Consider the following 15,554-nt stretch of genomic DNA (forward strand, 5'->3'; position numbering starts at 1 on the left):
AGCCAACCAACAAGACATTATTATTTAGTGATCAACACTAAATACTAATGTCATCCTTAATTAATTTAAGACAGTCAAAGATAATTAAGTACTCATTTCAAAATAAAATATAAATAAAAATGATAATTGTAAATTAAATATCTAATTAAAAATTTAAATAAGATACATAAATTTTTTTAATTATTATTTTTACGTATATTTCATTCTAAAATAATATAAGAGAGCATTAGAGATAGTTCCGGCACAAAAGATACCTGAATAACACATGCTCATCATTATTATCATTTCAAACAAACCCTTAAACTGGACATAAAGTGACTTGCTTGTAAAAGTCTTATTCTAGAATGATAGATAAACAAAAAGGTATTAAAAAATTAATATATTTAATCTTAATTTTAGTAAATCAATTTTGCTAATACTATTTTTATTTATATTTCATTTTAAATGGAGTAAGAAAGACTATCATTTTTTAAACATTTAAATTTTGCATAACAATTTTCCAAAAACCTTGATTCTCATTCGTTGATAGTATAACTAGCCAATTCAAATAAAATATCAACCGAAACATTTATATTCATAAATAAAATAAAACCTAATTACAAGTCTATGATTGAATTATCCCCATTCCCGCAAATAAATTATGTATGCAACTTTGCATATCTAACAATCTAAATACATCTCGTCAAGAAAAATCTAAATATATAAAAGCCTTTGTCTTCACAATTTGAGGGGGCTGACTGAATTTTAGGTAGGCGTGTCTAGACAGTTAAAGGAGTATATTAAATTTGTACATTAACCCGAATTACAACGTAAGATAACTTACATTACAACCCTCAACATCGTTAGGACAAAGAATCTGCAGCCAAATGACACCATGTAATATTACATGTAAAGTAACAATCTTCAGCTGCACCAAAACAATATATAAGGCACCAACGAGGCAAGTAAATAGCCTCAAACTGAAACAGTGCAAGTCGTCGCAAAGGCCTCAAAAGATGGATTTAGGAAAGCTCTTCTGCATTGAACTTGGTCCAAGCTTCCTGTTTTAATATCAGAAGAATACACATATGAAAAAGAAACAACCCAGTTGTTATATTTCAATAAGAAATAGTGAGAAAAATGTTAGATATTGTTTTCTTCATGAAAAACATTAATAGAGCAGTAGAAGGAGGTATTTATATGTTCAGATTAATGGTTGTGATCAGTGTAAATCTATCTAGCAGCTGTAGCTCAATAGAATTATGTATATTGCATAACTGGAAGAATTGTGAGATTTAAGAGAAGGGATAAAGAAGGGTATGGTTTTCTTGGTATATGTATTCTTCAAAGTTATTTGACAAGGTACCTTGAGGATATCAAAAACCTTCTCGGCGGTATATTTCTGTTCAAGGTTAGCACCTTTCTGTTGGACTTTATCTGGGTGAATACATAAAGTTGCTTTTCTATACACTTTTTTCACCGAAGCAGAAGTAATCATATCTGTCAGAGACACTGGTTGCCACCCATAATCTGGCGAAAGAACCTGCATATAAATTCAAAGGTAAGAAGTGTGGAATAAAACAAATGTTTTGAGATACAAAAAAAAAAACCTACTACAATTAATGTATTACTAGTTAGATTATTATTTATCACAGGAAATAAAAGACACATGAGAAGACACAGCATTCCGGTTAAATAAGATCTTAGTAACAATGGAAAGTTGTCAAGGAAAAAGCATACAGTTAACCATACAGTTTTCCATTTCTTTAATATTTTATACTTGAGTTGATCCTTCTTCCCAAGCATTCAAAGTGAGAGGTATTCTAATAACAAAATATTATCTGGCTTGGAACTACGTTATGATAGTGAGAATGCAAATCAGACTACAGGGTAAAAGCTGGAAATCAACAGCCCTAAAGTGAAATGAAGCATTAACAACTAACAACAATAATGGTAAGAAATCATACGTTTTGCAATGACGACAGCAGTGCCCGCATATTGCCTTCTTTTCCTGCAGCCCACCTTTTTATCTGAACATCCATAGTATCAGCGATTCTCTGCCAAATTAAAATCAAATGCCACACTAAGAAAATCTGACAAATTATACAAAATTTAAAAAGAATTCAGGAGAATTATAGCATGATTATCCTTGGAAATAAATCACAATCCAAACAAAAACACTACAAAGGCTTACACGTCTCTCTTCTTGCTCCATCTTAGATTCAAGGTCACGCTGGTTCATATCTGCCACTGCTTTCAACTGAAATCATGACAGTCAAAAGAGAAAAATTGTTCCATGAGAAATGATGTCAATACAAATCTGTAATGCCAGTGTCCTGAATAAACTATCAAGATATCATATGTGCTTTGCATTCAAGTTTAAAGATGAATTAGCAAAAATATCCTATGCCAAGTCTTTCTATAGATCATTAAGCTTTAAATTTGTCAAACAAGTCAGTTCAGAAAATTAAATATCACCAACATGTTGAGGTATAAAAATATGGCATTCAATTTGCAATGATGAGCTCCCCACTCCTTATTAATAGAAATTTGGAAAAGTTAGCAACATGACAATACACACCGCTCGCTCTTGTGTTCTCTGATGACGTCCCAATCTCGCTTTTCTCCTTTCTTCAGTTTCACCTTCCACTTCCTCGAATTGAGATGACGGGGAAGCTTTTGCAACAAAAAGAAAAACAAAATGATAAGTTGATAATAAAATCAATTCACCGTAACTGAAATCAATAAATTTGACCAACTTACCGCCAAAAATCAATGACAAGTCATCAAAAGATGTCGTGAATGAAGATTTCTTTGCATTGGCTGGGGACCCTGACGGCACTTTTTGTGACCCTTCAGGTTTTCCTTTACTGTTTACTTGGCGATCAAACATAGGATCCTATGCAATGCATCAGCAAAAAATACTGAATATAGTCTTTCAGTGTAGCAATATCATTTGAGATTACTATATTAATAACTTCTACCATAGTAGCAGCCCTTGACTTTGGTACACTGTTTGATCGAGAACCCATGCTGAAAAAGGACTCAAGATCGTCTGCGCCATTTAATTGATTCACTCTTGTAGCTGGAGACCCTTTATCTTTGTTGGTCTTAGCTGCTGAGCTTTGCTTAATCTCACCAGTGTTGGTATTTGTCTTTCTACTAGCATTATTCTGCACCCGTCCCATGGCAAAGTTCTCAAGCTCATCTAATGATGATATACTTGAGTTGTTAACTGCATCAAAAATTAATTAAGAAAACTACATGGAGTCAATGATAAAACAAGATGACTATTCACATCTTCTAGCTCAAGTATTTGAAAGAGTCTTTACTTGAGTTTGAAGCATTCGCTGACTTAGGTGGAGGCCTCAATAATGGGGAGGTACTGGAGCTGCCACTTGTACCTTTAGAATTATTCAACTTACTCATTTGTTCTAATGAGTCCAGGAATGATTCTGAAGATGCTGTGCTTAAAGTAGTTTCAAATACTAAAAATGGATCATCATGAGATGTAACTGTTGGTTTACGAGGCTTATTCATCTCATTACTTGCTTTCCTGAAAATATAATCGGCATACAAGATACAGTGAGAGAAAATAGAAATAGAAGGATGACACATTTCAATAAAAAGGTCAGAAAATTCATGCCATTATTTTTAAATCAAGTGATAAACAGCTTAAAGCACTTGTAGATAGAAAACGCATCTTACATTGCACTGAGAAATTTAGGTAGAGAGAACACCAAAGATACTCCCGAATAATATGACATCAACAAGCATACATTAGTAGCTTCAAATATACAACACTAGTAACAATGGCTTGATCCAAGTTCAGGATCATCCAATGCATATGCTGAGAACTGTAGGTCATGCATCCAAATTTCTATACACCCTCAGAACGAGGACACAGAGGTTGTGTGTTCAAATAAAGCATGACTCAAAACATGAAAGAAAAAAAACTAACACCAAATCATAATTAACCTAATGAAATATGGCTATCCCAGAAATACGAACCACGCAAGATCAGTCTAAATTTATCTCTGTATAATATCATGTGCAGCAGAGAGACTCTCATTAATAATATTTCCAAAACATGGGAACATAGACAGGGCAAAAATATATGTGGCATCTATGATGCATCTTCAATTTATCAATAAGCTTCTTTTGCAAAATATATATATATATATATATCGATAAGCTTTACTGGGAGGGTAATGCTCATATCCAACTTAAATAATCGTTTTGTTTTTCTCTAACACTAACCAAAGCTTGCTTAGGAACACGTTCATAGTACTGTATCTACATGCAGATAAGTTAACATTTCATAGTACTGTATCTATATCTATATCAGATAAGTTAACCGCTAAAAACTTTTTTTTTACCAATGAAAATCAGAAGGTTGAGGGGCTCATATCAAGTGTAAATTTTAAAGATCTGTCACAGTAGGAAAAACCCCAATTCAACATAAGGGACGGTTAGGAAACGAAAAGAGAAAGAGGAGAAGGAAGAGGAAGACAGAAACTGAGATACCAAATCCAAACCCTTTTGACCAAAAGGGAAAAGCGGCACCTTCAAGTTCTGACATTGTTTTTTTTTTTTGACAGAAATTGTGAGGTTGTTGTGCTTTTACAATGGAATTGGGGATTTCCACTCAAGACCTATCTCTTTATAATCATCGCCCCTTTCTTTCCGCTAAAAACTTATCATCATAATCACTTGCTTTTCTGATATACATAGATATTTTATGCCATTGTAAAAAAAGGGTTAAATCATTATGAGAAAGTTAATTGAGTAAAATAGGCAATTCAGCTCCACATTAATTCCTGAGTTTGTGTACGAGTTAGTCTTTAAATCCATAAAACAGATATCATGCTAGCCCTTTAACCTTGTCAATCATACATTTCAGAAAGACTAACATCATGTGCATTATCATAAATTTTAGAATTAACAATTAGGTAAATATAAATCAATTCAGAGATATTAATACTATTGAACATTTATGCTAATTGGTAGTAACCTCAACCCCTGTGTAGCATCTCTTTTCAACATAAAAAGAAAGTAAAACAGAAACTGAAGACAAAATTCCATACCCATTATTGGAAGCGCTGCTTACACCAAACCCACCCAACAAGTCATCAAAACCATGCGATTGGTTGATCGAGCTTTTAGCGTTTGTATGTAATCCACCAATCTTATCAAGTAGATCATCAACACCAACACTTTTTTCATTCACACCACCAAATATATCATCTACATAAACCGGCGGCGACGAAGGAGTTGAAACCGAGTTATTCAAACCACCGAATATGGGATCATCGTCAATTGAAACTCCGTTGCCGACATGCGATTTGGATATTCCACCGAAAATCTGGTCAATGTCATCGCCAAAACCCCCGGAACTCTGTGTTTTCTTATCACTGCTGGCGAAAACGTCGTAATCGAAAGCGGAATACTGTGGAGATCTGGATCCGTTTTGTGGAGACATTGGATTTGAACCCGAACCGGTTCCGAAGGATCCGAAGTGAGAATCTGAAACGGTTGTTGGTGTGGATCGCTTTGATGAAGCCATTGGAGCCGATTTTCCTTGCGGTTTTAATCCGAATCTTTCCGTTAACACACCGAATTCGTCCATGTTTTGTAATTCAGGAAACGAAAATGTGAGAGAATTTGGTACGAAATGAATGAATGAAAGAAAGAAAGAATAAGGTGAAATAAAGTGAATGAAGGGATAATTTGAATTACGATGAGGGGGAAAAAATGTGAGGATGGAAGTGGAAAGGAAAGAGATGGAATGGAAAAATGATTGGGTTTAGTGATGGCGGGAATCGCGTGGAAAAGAAAGATAGAGAAGAAAATTAGGGAGATGTAGGACGTAAGGTTAAGGATCCTTCCCTTGAAAATCTATTTGTGTTGTGTGTGTGTGTGTGAGAGAGAGAGAGAGAGAGAATGTTCGTTCGTTCAGTAATCTATTGATTCACTACTGTGCTGCTGGCTCGGTGGCGTTGCTTCTTGTTTCTTGCCTGCCTGGTACGCACTCCAAGCACCCATAATCTGACGCGGTTATTGTCTTTTTATTGACTCACAATAATTTCGCCTTATGTTTTTTTTTTTTTCACCTTATGCTTCTCATGATGTAGTCATTTTTTTTGTTTTTTTATTAATTGTATATGTAGTATTTTTTTTGTACCACTTTAATTGACATAGACAGTTCTTTGTACTTTGTTATTTATCATAAATTATTTTTTGATTGAATTTTAAAATAGTTAAAATTAAAACTTTAATAATATACTCCAATTAATTTATGAGTTTAATTTGCATAAACTAAAATATTTTATATTGTGTCAGTGTCACGACCCGAAATTTAAATGTCGTGACCAGCGGTAAGCCTATCAACTAACTTAACAATTAAACCACTAAACCGTTCTCTAACCATTTCAAAAATATATATATACTTTTTACTCGAAATTTCGACAGAGTATCCTCTGTAAATTCAACATTTCCAAATTTATAGAATCTCTGTTCAACTTTCAATTCAGTCATACTTCAAATAACATAACCTAATTTCTTAATACACTTCCAAAAAAAAATAGATTTTCTAGACTCCAAAATAGCTGCAATTTACATCAGGCTCAACAGACGTTACAAAAATGGTCCTCGATCATAGAGGCCTACCAAAAAAGAAATATGTTGAGACTTGAATCCACTAACAGCTTGCTACTCAGCTGTCTGCGAATCTGAAAAAATAAACAACATGAAGGGTAACTCGCAAAGACTTAGTGAGGGGACAACAAGCACCATCAATTAGAACGGAAACACAAAAGACACGAATGACAATTTCATGATCTGGTGGCGATTATGTCATACACATAGTAAAATCATTAATCTTATAATTTAGTTGTTCATACATAAATATTAACAATTCAATTAATAGAAAAACAAAATCAAAATGAATAACTTTAAAATCATCATAGATAATCAACAAGTAAAAATACATTTTTTTTAGAACTAAGAGGCCGCTTCATCTCATTGATAGCTCTTTCCTCCTAAGAGTGGCCTTTCCCTTAGGGGTGACTCCATCTAACGGATAGCTCTCTCCTCTTAATCCCGTAACGCCTCATCACGTATCAATTAGAGAGCTTCCATCGCGTTGATAGCCCTCTCCTCCTACGGATGACATTTCTCATAGGGGCGGCTCTATCTAACAGGTAACTATCCTCAATCAAAACGAGATAACTAGGTGCACCTAACGCAGTTAACGATTTAATAATTATAACAACGATTTCGCAAAATACCTATTTAAAATCATTTCATCGTAATTCATGAAAAACATACTCAATCGCATAACAATTCAAGATTTAAATACTTTAACTCATACGTAAATCAAACTAATAACATATTATATAACGACAACCGTTAAATTAAATAATTGACGAAATCGAGATAAAATTCAAAGGTTGTGTTTCCCAAATTTTTCAATAAATACTTTAATATAGAAAACAAGTAAAATAATAATAATAGCATTATAAAAATATATGATGATGATCGTCGTCAACTCATAGCTATGGAAAATCGTCTAAGTTTGCTCTTCAACAACTCTCAAAGTAGCCAACAAGGTCTCAGTTGACAAATCTGAGTATCAAAAATATTTCCAAGACTTTAGAAAAATTTATTCTAAAGTTTAGCTAACTCTAGGAAACCATGAAAACCATTTAAATATACTCTAAGCACAAAATAAGATTTTTATTCAAAACTACATTTTTCTATAAATTCATATTAGGATTAGAGTTGTGCATTTACCTCAATAAACAACTCTCGAGAGATTGATACCCTTTTCCTTCCTTATAACACAAACCTCAACTCAAAAATTTCAACCAAAAGAATTTGTAGGAGTCTAAGAAATTATGCTTGCGGGGATGTTAAATCCCTTTTAAAGGTTGAGAGTTTGAGTAATAGAGTGAGAAGAAGCAAGGAGAAGGGAAGGAAAATAAATGAAAAAAAAAAAAACAACAAAAATGGGAGAGGGGGAGTGTTCTCTTGAGAAGGAAAGAGAGAGAAGAAATATGAGAAAATGAGGGAGTGAGATGGAAAGAGAGTGAGAGTGAGTGAAATTGAGTTTGTTTTTATTTATTATTATTATTATTAATTAATTATTATTATTATTAAAAAAAGACACGGGATGTGTCAGTGAGTACATTACAACCACTCATGTCTATTATTTTAGAAATGATTATTATACAAGTTAAATATTTTTTAACATTGGATAGTTGTAATTTACTTGTCAGTATAAAAACTCGTTATATCGACAATGTGTATACATTAAATCCTTAATTTATAAATGCTAAATTTATATTTTCAGATTTTTGGAATTTAAAAGTTGTTTTTTCAATTTAAAATTTTTATTTTTGGTTTCTTTATAGGTGTTTCTATAGCACTTGTTAACAAGACTCATTTATCGTATTTTAAGTCCTAATTCAACTTGTAAATGTAGATATTGTTAGGTTTAACATTTTGTGTTGAGTTCAAACTTAATATATTGCAGTTGTGTGTGAGTTTATGATGATATTTATCATATATTCTACATACAAAAAGAGATCGTTTATAAATTGGTTGTAATGAATAAAATACTAGAATTAAGTTTTTTTTTTTTTAATTCTACTGTCTAAGAGAATGGGTCTTGATAATCGAAAATTTAGTTGGAATGTAAATAAAGTACATTCAAAAATCTATGTTGGGGTTGGAACTTAATAGTCTCATTCATTTATTCATTCATTTGTTCGTTTCTAGTATAACTTAACTATTTGTTTTGTTTTTTTTTAAGTAGAACTCAAGTAGACTTAGTTGACAATATAGCGTGACCTGACCTATAATAAATAACTTAGGTATATTTTTAGGTTGTTAGTGGTCTTATATAGATTAAAATCTTCTATACTATTCACATTTTTCAAAGTCTTATCCCCAAATCATGGATAACTTATGAGGAAATTGTTTTTCTCTATTCTGCACATGTCTATTGTTTGGAATGAACAATCAAAGAGTATTCAAATAAGGAATCGTTGTGTCGTGTACTTTGCATAACCGGCTAAGCCATTGGTTAAGAGTGATATGCTTAAGTTAAACATGAAGGTTCACAATCCCTCAAACATTATACATGTAAGGACTAAATCATTCCATATTGATTTATAAAATCCATAAAACCGCACTAAAAATATTGTGTCTCATTCTGTCAGAGAGACATATTTCATTACTTGATATTGGAGAAATCTTATTTCTAAACACATCGTTTCGTTTTCAAACCAACCATGAAAGTTTGCGTTTGTTGTTTTTGTACCTATTGGCTATTATAATTTATTTCTTATATTTAAGTGGGTTTTTACTGAACAATTTATAAATTTTTATCTTTACACGTTAGGAAATATTATCTCACAAGTGTGACAATATGTGTCAAGGTATTGGCCATTTTTATTCCCCTTTGCATTTTCTTTCTTTTTGTTCAACAATAATGGTTATTACAAGTTAATTGGTGACAAGAGGGAGGTTGTGAAACTTATTTGTAACCTACCGAACGTGATTCTTTCTCTAAGGAGTGTTTTGCTCATGCTAAGAAGTCCAATGAGACAACAGATTGGAGACGAGTTAAGAAGGACTAATTTGGGTATGCGATTACTAATGATTCCCCTTCTAGTGATATCGATAACTTAATTTCTATTGTTTCTCCTATCTCATAAACCTCAAACCCGATACCTCATGTTTGTGGTGTCATTGTAAGGCCGATTAAGATCAACTTGACGAAGATCGATTAATGTCTTTTTTTTTTAACATCGCGACTGTCATGTTTCTTATAATATTTCTTCTTGTCTTTCATACCATTCTCAATTGATTAGTCTTGGATTTTGGCATTTCAATTTATGCGGTTGAGATTCAACACATTCATACAATGATACCTATTTTTTTATTTATTTAAATAATTCAGTGATAAAGTTTACATACATTAAATGTGGGGAATTTCAATAAATTCAAATGAAAAAAGTAATTAAAATATTAAATTGAAAATGAAATTAATTTCAAGATAAGTTTTTTTCTCTCTCTCTTTCAAATGTGACATACAAAAAGAGTGAATTGATATGTGAACATTCAAACAATTGCATATTAAGAGCTACGACTCTTGTGTGTATGTGCAATGTACAAAAAGAATTTTACCTCACGTTTATAATGAGAGACAATTGATTTTCCACAATTAGTACTTGAAGTACTATCTTATTTGGATATAATTGAAAATCGTGGCCGATTTAAGATGATATTGGCAGGACATCACTTTGTCTTGTTAAATAGAGATGATATGTATCTGCAAACACTCTAAGACTCAAGTTAGTAAATGATTGAGAAAGCGTAAATAGTTAAGAATTTGAAATTTTGAGAAAGAAGACAAATAAAGATGTCACAAACTATAATTTTGAACGTTAAATGCTCTATGCGGCGTGATTTACACATAAATAAATCAGTGTGTCACTTCACATAATACCTCAATAAATAAATTTTTTTTTCACATTTCTACAACAAAAGAAAAACAAAATTTGACAAGTAAACCGCTCTCAAATACATTCCTAATTCTATCAATATTTTAATATTTTAAAAGTCTCTCTCTATATCAAACATAACTATCAATTACAGTCAATTTAATTCATATCTTACCCTAAAATTTATTAAAATAGTCCCTACATGAATGGTTAGAATTTGAGCAAAAAATAACCACCTTAAACCTTAACACTTTCTATCAAGACTATTGTAAGATGCATTGTTTCGTGCAGTAACTATTAGTAAATATTTTGATAAAATTTAAGTAAACATAGAGACTAATTTCAAAATAAACAACGAATAACATATTTAGATCATTAAAATTTATGGTGGAAGTTGTTAGTTTACTCAAAATTTGACATCGCATCGCGAAAGTCGAAACTGTTGGGTAGCATTTTTGCTTTGCTTTCTTCTTCAGACTCATTTTCATTCCATACTTCATATTGGCGATTATCTACGGTAATTTCTCCTTCCACTTCCCTCTCATTCAAAACCCGCTTCATTCTTTAATCCCAATACTCAACGCCCCTCGTTTCATTCTTTAATTTTTATAATTTCTCTCTGACCCAAACAATGATTAAAATTTCGGACCATAGAAAAAATTTACTACTCAAATGCGTCTCATTCGCAAAAACGTTAAGCACAAGCGAACCAATTCACGACATTGCGGATGTAACTGAAACATTGTATAAGGTTATGATGTCTAATCCGGCAGTTACACTCGATACTGCTCTTAACCAAACAGGGGTTAGGGTTTCTCCTGAATTAGTGGAAATTGTTCTCAAGAGGTTTGAGAATGCCGGTATGTCGGCTTTTCGGTTCTTTGAATGGGCAGAGAAGCAGAGAAACTATTCACACAGTGTGAAAGCATATCATTTGATGATTGAATCTTTGGCGAAGATTAGACAATATCAGATTATGTGGGATCTTGTTAATTCAATGAGGAAAAAGGGTATGGTAAATGTTGAAACTTTTTGTATTATCATGAGAAAATATGCTAGGGCTCATAAGGTAGATGAAGCTGTTTATACTTTTAATGTAATGGATAAATATGATACGCCGCAGAATCTTGCTGCTTTTAATGGTTTGTTGAGTGCTTTGTGTAAGTCGAGGAATGTGAGGAAGGCTCAAGAGATTTTTGATAGTATGAAGGGTCGGTTTGAGCCGGATTCAAAGACTTATAGTATATTGCTTGCTGGGTGGGGTAAGGAGCCGAATCTTCCCAAAGCAAGAGAGGTTTTTGGGGAGATGGTTTGTGCAGGGTGCAACCCTGATATTGTTACTTATGGTATAATGGTTGACATTCTTTGTAAGGCCGGAAGGGTTGATGAAGCCGTTGAGGTTCTTAAGGATATGGATGCTAACAATTGCAGGCCCACGACTTTTATTTATAGTGTACTCGTTCATACTTATGGGGTGGAGAACCGGATCGAGGATGCTATTGATACATTCATGGAGATGGAAAGGAATGGAGTTGAGGCAGATGTTGTGGTGTATAATGCTTTGATTAGTGCTTTTTGTAAGGCGAATAAAATAAAAAACGTGCATCGGGTGTTAAAAGAGATGGAAAAGAAAGGCATTGCTCCCAATTCAAGGACCTGCAATGTTATCATGACCAGTTTGATTACCCAGGGAGAGACTGATAAAGCTTTTATAGTCTTCCGCCGGATGATCAAGCTGTGTGAACCAGATGCTGACACTTATACAATGCTGATAAAGATGTTTTGTGAAAGAAATGAAACGGAGATGGCTCTGAAAATATGGAGGTATATGAAGTCAAAACAGTTTGTCCCAAGCTTGCACACCTTTTCAGCTCTAATCAATGGGCTGTGTGCAAAGGGCAATGTCGTGAAAGCTTGTATTTTGCTGGAAGAGATGATAGAGAAGGGAATTCGACCATCACGTATTACATTTGGGAAGTTAAGGCAATTGCTTATAAAGGAAGGGAGAGAGGATGTGCTCAAGTTTCTGCATGAGAAAATAAATATTCTTGTTAAGGAACCTTTTTATGATTAAAAAGCCATAGAAGGCAACTAACAATTAGAAATATCTAAAGAATGATATATTGTAGCTTAGACTACTGATTTTGCAGTCAAGAAAGTTGCAGTTTTAATTGGTAAAGTTTTCTTTTATTTTTACACCTATGTCTTGCTCCTAGCATTTTCGTGTTGCTTGCTTCTTCTGATAATGTCTGATATTTTCCCTTTTTCTTTTAAATTTATTCAGTTTTCTTGAAATCCTCTGGAGTGCCATATGCTGCTACTCACATCATTTGTACCTTTCAAATGCATTGATGATCAACAATTCAACATATCACGTTTCTAGTTATTGCTGATGACTAAGATATAACAAACCAGTGCCCTTTTAGATTTTAGAATATACCATGATAATGTTTAGAACGTAAAGCTACCATGAATGTTATAAAAGCTCATAGTGGTAAAACTACGTGATATTGAAGCAACAAATTAGTACCATTTTGAATTTTAGATAAGTAAGCTTGCTCCGTTCCCCCACGTCTTTGAACTTTTATTTTTAATTTGAATGACTCAAATTCAAGATTTGATGTAATTACTTTCTGTTGGAAGTGAGTGTAAGAAAAATTTCTCATCTTTGGTGCAGTTGGAAAAGCCTGGTTATCTTGAAGTGCAGAAAAATATACAAGCACTAGATATGTCTCACTAAGAACTGCATATTTGGAAGGATATTGGTTTTTAAAAGCTCTTGGAATTGTGAAGTAAAAGTAATACCCACTTATTTATTCCTAAAAGAAGCCACACCCTATCCCATCATTATGTTACGATCTTCAGAAGAATTGAGGTATCTCTAGTCCAAGGGAAGTGAGAAAATGCGAGCAACCTAGCATTCTTTGTAACCTTGGAGGGGGTACTTTGAGTTTGCAGGGTGATACACTAATTGAAGTGGCTTTTTCAATTTTCCGCAAAAAACTTGTAATCTTGTATGACATTGACTATCATATCTGTTGTTCCTCCGCGTTCTTCACATGTCTGTGTAGTCTGGATGGCCACGACAAACCTCTGGTTGATCCATATCTTGTGACTGTACTTGCTTGGGTGCTGCTGTTCATATTAATGCTGGGTTTCTCTGTGCAGGTGCTAAACAACATAAATGTAACAGATGCAGATTACAGATACAAAAGTCACAATTTCTTTCTACAATAACACTGCAATCCTTAGGATTGCAATAATGTGGATATTATAAAGTTGAAATTGACGAAGGCTAGGTTGAGCAAAGTGTTTCTTCTATAAATTTTGGGGGCAATTTGTGCTTATTAGTTATTTTTAACTGGGATCAGTTATTCTTGCAGACATGAATCCATGTAGGAGATACAATTCCAATAATTTGATATTTGATTTTGGAGTTTAATGACTGCACCTACAATAATTTTTTTTTTACACTTGTACTCTCCTCTCGTCCCCCTCTACTCCCATCCCATTTGAAGTAGACATTGCCAAAGGCATCTACATAGGCTATGTACCCAGCAAACTTGTGCGATAGAGGCTGTTAGGGGCAGCTACACAATATGTGCAACTTTTTATAGGCATAATAAAGAAAAAGACCAAGTTGTTTTATCCTACTCAAAGTCATTGTAAGAGGATCATGTTCCTTATTTTCGTTTGAATTTTGTGATCCATAAAAAACCCATGATAGCATTCCATCAAACACATGTTGAGATCTTTGTTGTTATTTCAGTGGGGTGGATTTTGTGAGTTGTAACCAAATAGAAAGGCAAAAAAATGTTTTAAAAACTGACTTGAAATCAACTCAACAAGGTCACGGAGACAAAGGATCATTGGTCGAACCATATGACTGAACCAAATTAAATTGGATGATTCGGTTGTTCAACTTGGACTATTGACATTTATAAATATAAAAAAAAGCATTAGAAAAACACAATTTTAATAAAAATTATTTATCAAAATTATGAATTTTATCAACTTATATACACATGCCTATCACAATATTATTATAAAGTGGCTAATGGTTATAGTGGTAAAACATCCTTCCTCCATATTGAGGAGCTAAGTTTGATTCCCTTTGGACTGAATCGATTATAGACATACCCACTGATTGTCCCCTTATCGTACAAGTGTATAAGAGAAAATATAAAAGAAAAGAAAAAGGTTGTAAAGAAAGAATTGTTAGAGAGTAAAACAAGAGTGTTAAGTAGGAGATGGAGATAAGATTAATGAGAAAGATATGGATAATGAAAGGATCGCATTTGAGATTGAGGAGTTAGAGAGTTTAAGAATTGGGTGAAATAGAAGATGGATTTGGTGAATTAGTCTAGAGTTTTGAATTGAGTTATGGGACCATGAAGCTATAGAAACATTTCTTGAATGTCATGTGTTAGTGTAAGTGGTTGACATTGCAATAGTTAAAGGTTGAAATAAGATCCACGAGAGCCCAAATATTACTTTCAATATTTTAAAGGGTCATGTCAACAAGTGCTCTAGCACTTGTTAAGGAATTAAAAATAGAAAAGAAAGTGAAATTTTGTATTGAAAAAAAATCAAAATTTAAATTTTCAAAGAGTCAAATGCATAACTACATAGATAAATTTCCGCTTTTAATATCTTAACATGTTTCATTGAAACATTAGCATTTTTCTATTTTAAAAATCAAACAGCATTGAACCCCAATCATTCGATTGAATCATCCTGTCCAACTTTTAAAACATTGAACCCCTCAAGTGCAACAACAACTAAAAAGATATTTCGCAAATTATATATTATAGGTGAGATACTTTTGCAAATTCAAAACATATATCTGGTGTGGATAACCAGCTATATCAGGTTAAAACTTTAAGTCTCATATACTATACAGTATACCACCTAATATGACCAGCTAGACATCAACATGACTCATCTATTACAAATGCCATTTCAGAGTTGCAAGGGATAAAAAATACGAGACTTCTGAGTTGCACATTCTCGACTTCTAAGCGTTAAAGGTTTAATTAGCGAGATCAAAACCCAGATAAATCA

At 33.0% G+C, this 15,554-nt stretch overlaps 2 protein-coding genes across 4 annotated transcripts; one reads left to right on the forward strand and one right to left on the reverse strand.

Annotated features, from left to right (window-relative positions):
- Positions 1 to 548: 548 nt before the first annotated feature.
- On the reverse strand, positions 549 to 5,782 carry LOC101498417 (uncharacterized). The gene is made up of 9 exons (XM_004502466.4): positions 5,067 to 5,782; positions 3,312 to 3,535; positions 2,964 to 3,214; positions 2,743 to 2,878; positions 2,561 to 2,655; positions 2,174 to 2,239; positions 1,947 to 2,036; positions 1,346 to 1,522; positions 549 to 1,040 (listed from the first exon to the last, which is right to left on the reverse strand). Exons 1-9 carry the CDS (start codon positions 5,606 to 5,608, stop codon positions 1,002 to 1,004), a joined length of 1,620 nt encoding a protein of 539 aa, XP_004502523.1. The 5' UTR covers positions 5,609 to 5,782; the 3' UTR covers positions 549 to 1,001.
- A 5,079-nt stretch (positions 5,783 to 10,861) lies between these two features.
- LOC101498959 (pentatricopeptide repeat-containing protein At1g77360, mitochondrial) lies at positions 10,862 to 13,932 on the forward strand. 3 transcript variants are annotated; one of them, XM_012716438.3, is made up of 3 exons: positions 10,863 to 12,664; positions 12,775 to 13,039; positions 13,168 to 13,932. In XM_012716438.3, the coding sequence occupies exon 1, from the start codon at positions 11,122 to 11,124 to the stop codon at positions 12,562 to 12,564; it is 1,443 nt and encodes a 480-aa protein (XP_012571892.1). In that variant the 5' UTR covers positions 10,863 to 11,121; the 3' UTR covers positions 12,565 to 12,664; positions 12,775 to 13,039; positions 13,168 to 13,932. The 3 variants fall into 3 exon arrangements, with proteins under 3 accessions (XP_004502526.1, XP_012571892.1, XP_004502524.1); XM_004502469.4 differs by lacking the exon at positions 12,775 to 13,039 and having other exon boundaries at positions 10,862 to 12,664; XM_004502467.4 differs by having other exon boundaries at positions 12,775 to 13,932.
- The last annotated feature ends 1,622 nt before the right edge of the window (positions 13,933 to 15,554 follow it).

This window comes from Cicer arietinum, chromosome 5, assembly GCF_000331145.2.
Source record: "Cicer arietinum cultivar CDC Frontier isolate Library 1 chromosome 5, Cicar.CDCFrontier_v2.0, whole genome shotgun sequence".
In the NCBI taxonomy this organism is placed as follows: Eukaryota; Viridiplantae; Streptophyta; class Magnoliopsida; order Fabales; family Fabaceae; genus Cicer; species Cicer arietinum.

What these genes read in the sequence shown, in the direction of transcription:
- LOC101498417 (XM_004502466.4), bottom strand. Translation starts at nt 5,608, where the DNA reads ATGGACGAATTCGGTGTGTTAACGGAAAGATTCGGATTAAAACCGCAA. An exon ending in CTTGTCATTGATTTTTGGCG is followed by an intron (nt 2,656 to 2,742) that starts GTAAGTTGGTCA and finishes TTGTTGCAAAAG; the next exon opens with CTTCCCCGTCATCTCAATTC. An exon ending in TGCTGTCGTCATTGCAAAAC is followed by an intron (nt 1,523 to 1,946) that starts GTATGATTTCTT and finishes ATTTATATGCAG; the next exon opens with GTTCTTTCGCCAGATTATGG.
- LOC101498959 (XM_004502469.4), top strand. Translation starts at nt 11,122, where the DNA reads ATGATTAAAATTTCGGACCATAGAAAAAATTTACTACTCAAATGCGTC.